Here is a 6,303-nt window from a genome sequence, read left to right on the forward strand (position 1 = left end):
GATAACCAGTGGTAGTTTACAACATAATTTATAAACCTAATAATAAATTAATACCAAAAATAACCCTGATTATAACATTGTTTTTAAACTAATTATCTTAGATAATGTGATCAAAATGGAAAAAAAAATGAAAAGTCACGGACCGAGGAAAGAAAAAAAAAAACTATTTTGAATAAAATGAAAATTTACGTATCCATTGCTCATCCAAAGTTTCAAAGTAGAGTAAAAGATAAGGAAATGACACATGTCAAACCACAATTGCTCATCACATTTCCACCTCATCATCCAGATAACATCCAAAACATCATCACCTTCCCCCCTTCACACAACACACACAGAGCTAACAGCTCCTCCTCAATGGCGGTTTTCACAAACTAAATCAACACTCAATCTTCAACAATGGCTCCATCTCTAACCGCCAATTCATTCCTCTTAACCACCACACCTCACACACATCTCACATCACTCAAAACCAGAAGATTCATCCTATGCGCGAAGAAATCAGATACCGATTCGGATACTCCGAATCCGAATTTGAATTTAAATTTGAGTCAATTTCGGTTGAATTTTGAGTTTGCGAAGGTGAGTGATGTGAGGTCGTTGATACCGGTCGTTAGTAAAACGGCGTCGTCTGGTACGGTGTTTGGTAAGCGGAAGGATCCGAATACGGTGTTTGTTGCCGGAGGAACTGGACTGGCTGGAATTCGGATTGTTCAGAGCTTGCTCCGAGAAGGCTTTAGTGTTAGGGCGGGTGTGCCGGAGCTTGGAGCCGCTCAGGATTTGGCGCGGCTGGCGCTTGATTATAAGGTTTGGTTTATCTAAGATTAAAATTAAAATTTTATGTGAAACCATAAGGTTAAAACTAGTATTCTTAGGCAGCGTTTATGGAATGGAATGGAATAGGAAAAGGAATTGGAATTGGAATTTAAGTGTGTTTGTTTCTCATAATGGAATGGAATCCGGATAGAATTGGAATGCAGATCCCTTACTTATGTTGTTGAATTCCAATTCCATTCCGTGAAACAAACGCTACCTTAATGTCTATGATTATGCATGTTAGATTATGATATGCATATAATCCAAGAGTGGGATTGCTTATTTTCACCAGACTTTTAACTTATTAACCTTTTGAAAAATTAAAAAGTTGTTTGAGATTGCTTATCTTACAAGGAGAATTTTTCTATACTAATAAATGAAAATCTTTTATGGACACATATTACTTTACTTTCTGGTGCTTTCTCATCTTATTTTCGTATTTAATACTTATATTAAATACTAATATCTCTTATATTAAATAATAATAATAATTTTAGACATAAATATTTTACTATTTGAAAATACTATTCAACCGATATCTGATCACAAGTTTGAAATATTTTTGTAGACAAATGATTAATTAACTCAATATACAAAAAGTAAAGATTTTCATTATTAGTATAGAAAGATTACATTTATGCGGCCCGTGTAATATACGGGGTTCAAACCTAGTAAGTTAATAAGTCACAATTTTTGACTTATTATCTTTTGAAAGAAGTCAAAAGGAGTTAAAAATAAGGAATCCCAAACACCCTGGACTATTTAGATACAAGAAAACAAGGCCCAAACATATAAATAACATTAATTGGGCTATGAGTGGAATTACAGGCCCATAGGTTTGGCCCAACTGGGCGATGAGTAGAGTTACAGTCCATAGGCGGTTTGACCCAAGTGTGGGATTAAAATTTCATCAATTAGGGGTCTGATTTCGTCACCAAAGATTTTTCCCATTTCTAGTGATTTTCAGTTTTAATCTTTGTAGTGGAAAACACAAAACTTGCTGATTGCCTTAGTTTATGTCTTTAATTTCAGTATTTATTTGACAATACGTGAGTGCTGAAATTAAATACATTAGTAAACGCGTAAATTAAAGTAATTAGTGATTTACATGTTACTAAAAAAGACTCATAGATCCCTACAATTTGGGAAAATTCTTCATTGACGAAATCAGAGTCTTAATTGATGGAGTTCAGGTCCGACAGCTGGGTCAAACAACTTATGTCTATTGCCACATGATCGCCCCATCCGCTCTGCTTATGAGCCCCATAATTCCACTCATAGCCCAAGTTATGTTCGTTAGTTTTGGCCATTTTCGCTAAGTTTCTTTATAAATAAGACTCCGCTAAATCTTTGATCTGCTTGGTAATTTATGCACTAACTAGATTCACTAACAATCGATATTGCATGTTTGCAAACTCTGCAGGTCATCTCCACTGAAGAATCCAAACGTCTAAACGCAGTCGAATCCACATTCCAAGACCCTGAAGCCATTGCAAAAGCAATCGGAAACGCCGCCAAAGCAGTAGTCACAATCGCTCCTTCCGAAAACGGTCCAACCACAGAGGTCACAACATCAGAAGCCCTGCAGTTAATTCAAGGCGCTCAACTAGCCGGGGTGAGCCACGTCATCATAATCTATGAAACATCACCACCGTCTTTCACCTCAACCAACAATGTACTCGATGGGATCTCAATGTTCTTCAACAACCTGTTTTCAAAAACACAGCCGTTGACTTTCAAAGAGTTTGTAGATGGATTGATTGCAACTGATGTGAAGTACACTTTGATCAAGACTAACATGAGCGATGATGATGGTTATGAGAGTTCGTATAACTTTGTTGTGTCGGCTGAAGGGATCACCAGGGAAAACGACTACAAAGTAATGTAATGTATGCCCTTCTTTTTTTATTCGAGTCGTTTTAGATCTTTGGATATGTTTTAGGAAACTATTGAAAGAGTTCAGCTTTACTTTAATTTAAGACTGTCTTTTTTTCCGTATATGATTGAAATATGATCATGAAAACTGTAGGTAGCAAAGTCGAAGATTGCATCATTGGTGGCGGATGTTTTCTCCAATACAGAAGTAGCTGAAAATAAGGTACACTCTCAGCTACAAGTATTTCAAATTCTCGAAAAACCATAAGAGATGGTAAAATGAAGGGGTTGACTAACGGGTCAAAGCGAGGCTGGCTGAAAACGGTTATATGTTGATCTTATAAACATTTGTGTGACAAATATGATCAAGGTTGTGTGAGTTAACAATACACATTGGAAGATTGTGACCCCTTTCTTTATTAAGTGTTTTTTTGTATTATTATATTATCCATTTGACCCTTTAAGAGATAAAACATAATCCAAACTGACACATTTATAAACAAAAAGGTCGAAATTGCCACCTCTAGATGCTATTGACTCCGTTATTTTGGAAATATATTTTTAATTCTTTGATTATCCTATTATGCGATTAGATATGTATATAAAACAATTGTTGTGCTTTTTATATTAGTACCAAAGCTGTTTTTATGACTCGAACCTGTACGCAACCATCAAGCAAAACGTACCGAGTTTCCATGGGGATACTGGTGTAATAGGGTAGAAAAAATGTAGTTAATCTTCAGTTCGTTTCTTCGTGTTCTTTCAGAAAATGTATTTTTTTCGCTCAAATTCACGACATATTCGTAGAAAACCGATTTGATTTAGTTGTTATCAATTTATTATTATACGAAAAAAATCAAGTTATTTTCTTTGTCAGGTTGTTGAAGTTGCTACAAGTCCTGATGCAGCTGCAAGGCCTGTGAGTGAACTTTTCAGGTAATCTTTGAAAATGCATATGCAAAAAAAGTAAAAAATAATAGCAATATTCGTCCTCAGGTAATGAATTTATATCTTAAATGGATCAAATTAAAAACTTTATGCGCTAAATTGGCTAAAAGTCGTCCAAAGTATACTTTTAGCGTACAACACACTGACATCATTGTATTCAAAATGCAGTTTATTTTGAAATATTATAGTTTTTTGTAAGGGTGAAAATCATGTCAGTTTAGAGTTGGCGGGCCTGAATAACCCTGCTAGAGCACAACCTGATTACTTAATTGTGTCGAAAAGTTGAACATTAACCCAGACGGGTTCGGGGTTATATGGGTTGTAAATAAGTTGACCATTTTGTCACCTCTACTGTAACGTATTTTTTTTTCAACTTCATTTCTTCCAGTGCCATTCCGGAGGACGGTAGAAGAAAAGCTTACGCAGAAGCCAATGCAAAGGCAAAAGCCGAAGAAGCCATGATAGCTGCTGAAAAAGCAACCGAATTAGCCGAGAACGAGGTTAATAATCTGGACCCCCTAGACGACTTGCAAGAACGTGCCACAACAGCCCGAAAGCAATTCACAAACCTCGTTGACCGGTTCAAAACCGTCACTAATGCCACAGAGAAACCCGCACCCGAACTCGCACCCAAAGGCAGCTCTGACCAAGAGTCAGACGGTGCACCAGGGTTAGCCTTGTCATGGGAAAAACTAAGCTCAAGGCTCGCAACAGCGGTTAAGAATAACCCAATTGAGCTACCGAAAGTGCAGATTGCAACGGTTAGAGGTCAAGCCAAGGCTCAGTCCTTGACACCTAAGAAAGCCGTGGTCAAGAAGCCTGCGACGGCTAAAAAGGTGTCACCGCCGGTGCAGCCCAAACCCAAGGAGTCGAAAGCAGACGTGAAGAAGATTTTTGGGGGCATGTTTCAACAGGAAACCATTTATGTTGATGATTGATCAATTTTAGTAATATAGTTGAATCCTGGTCCCTTCAACTTATTCCATTAAATCACACGTTACATTTAGTTGATTGTGTAAAAGTTATTGTTTTCAAAATTATATATAAAAAAAATAAAGATTGTATTTATTCAAGTATTGGATCAAGATTTTGAAATACTTGATTTAAGAATACTTGAGAGACAAGAATTGATAAATGGTTAATCGTTGTGATCATGGATGTCGTCGCATTTGATATGTAGTTTTGCCTTTATTATGTCAGGACTCGCCATTCATTACCTCCATGTTTTGTTTCTGTATTAGGTAATACATGTGAAATATAAGTATTATTTATATGAACCAGATGCTCGACGCTACTAGGTTATGTGCTATAAGGAGTGTCCGATCCGACGTTGATATGAAATGAACTTTAGATTTTAATTTTCAAACAAACATTATGATATGATGTATATACTGAACAAAGACATTTCAGACCATACCACACAATAAAATGTATGGAATAACATTGTTTTGGAGCATCAACATATACAATAGACCAAGAGTTATACGGATCAAAACTAAGACGGCGTGTTGTCATCAAGACCAAAAGTCATCTGAATCAAGAGTTATTCACACCAAGAGGCATTGCAACCAAAAGCGGAAAGCCATCTGTACCAAGAACCATCTGAACCAATCGAGGTAATATAATAAATAATACTTGAGACATAACGTTCTATACAGTCACCAACATGAATACAACTTGAAGAAGTTTACAAATACAAGCAAGTTATCTAGAACTGTATCATGTTATCTAGGGGGTTGATGACGTATCCCTTTAAAGTCAGGGAGGATATAAGTTCAACCCATTGGATTCACTCCTTTATTTATAACTATGCATCCCATTAAAACTGATATTTCTTTTATTCTTTAAATGCTGTATATACTAAATACTAATTAGCTGATAATAAATGGATTGAAAACACACACAACACAAATAGATTCAAATTGCTTGCGTGTTACACCTTATATAACTTGGGTAGGGTTTGATTTTTTATTTTTTTTTTTTCACTTTGATTATTGAGGTTAAATTATGTTTGATGACTTAAAAGTCTTAAATAATAATTTTCATTAGATAAGTTGACCTTACATCTTTTTTTAAGGGTATATAAAATGAAAAGTGAAATAAAAAAAGTGTCTGAGCCCGGGTTCGAACCGGGGACCTCTAGTGTGTGAGACTAGCGTGATAACCGACTACACCACCCAGACAATATGTTTTGTGACATTTAACCCTCGCTAATATACCTGTGGTAGAGAAAAGATCTGCTTTCATGTCACATGATTATTATCCAGAGTGGTGTACATATTGTCTGGGTGGTGTAGTCGGTTATCACGCTAGTCTCACACACTAGAGGTCCCCGGTTCGAACCCGGGCTCAGACACTTTTTTTATTTCACCCTTCATTTTGTCTGCCTTTAATATACATATTAGAAAGATGTAAAGTGAACTTTTTTAAAAAAAATATCAAACCCGACCAAAAATGTTATCATGGTGTAAAGTCCAGGCAATGAACCACTTTTACTTCTGAATTTTGATTAGGACTATAAATTTGATAATAGTAGGAAGACAAAGAGACTGTACCTCTTAACTGGTAAAATGTAAAATGGGCAAAACAGATGTAGCAAATCAGATGTCACCCAAAATACAAACCATTATTTATTTTTATTTAAAAAGTACCCTCACCTAAAAT

General features: G+C 35.9%; 1 protein-coding gene and 2 non-coding genes across 3 annotated transcripts; 2 read left to right on the plus strand and 1 right to left on the minus strand.

Annotated features, from left to right (window-relative positions):
* The first annotated feature begins 207 nt into the window (after nucleotides 1-207).
* Nucleotides 208-4,793, plus strand: LOC110890549 (protein PLASTID TRANSCRIPTIONALLY ACTIVE 16, chloroplastic). The gene is made up of 5 exons (XM_022138169.2): nucleotides 208-807; nucleotides 2,240-2,695; nucleotides 2,846-2,914; nucleotides 3,569-3,627; nucleotides 4,028-4,793. The coding sequence occupies exons 1-5, from the start codon at nucleotides 400-402 to the stop codon at nucleotides 4,575-4,577; spliced, it is 1,542 nt and encodes a 513-aa protein (XP_021993861.1). The 5' UTR covers nucleotides 208-399; the 3' UTR covers nucleotides 4,578-4,793.
* A 955-nt stretch (nucleotides 4,794-5,748) lies between these two features.
* Nucleotides 5,749-5,822, minus strand: TRNAV-CAC. The gene has a single exon. It is a non-coding gene; the product is annotated as a tRNA-Val (tRNA).
* Nucleotides 5,823-5,921: 99 nt separating this feature from the next.
* TRNAV-CAC lies at nucleotides 5,922-5,995 on the plus strand. Its single transcript has one exon. It is a non-coding gene; the product is annotated as a tRNA-Val (tRNA).
* Nucleotides 5,996-6,303: the final 308 nt, after the last annotated feature.

The sequence above is a fragment of the Helianthus annuus genome, chromosome 11 (assembly GCF_002127325.2).
Source record: "Helianthus annuus cultivar XRQ/B chromosome 11, HanXRQr2.0-SUNRISE, whole genome shotgun sequence".
Classification (NCBI taxonomy): Eukaryota; Viridiplantae; Streptophyta; class Magnoliopsida; order Asterales; family Asteraceae; genus Helianthus; species Helianthus annuus.

Coding starts and splice junctions, on each gene's coding strand:
- LOC110890549 (XM_022138169.2), top strand. CDS start 400: ATGGCTCCATCTCTAACCGCCAATTCATTCCTCTTAACCACCACACCT. Junction 2,696..2,845: donor CCAGGGAAAACGACTACAAA/GTAATGTAATGT, acceptor TGAAAACTGTAG/GTAGCAAAGTCGAAGATTGC. Junction 3,628..4,027: donor CCTGTGAGTGAACTTTTCAG/GTAATCTTTGAA, acceptor CATTTCTTCCAG/TGCCATTCCGGAGGACGGTA.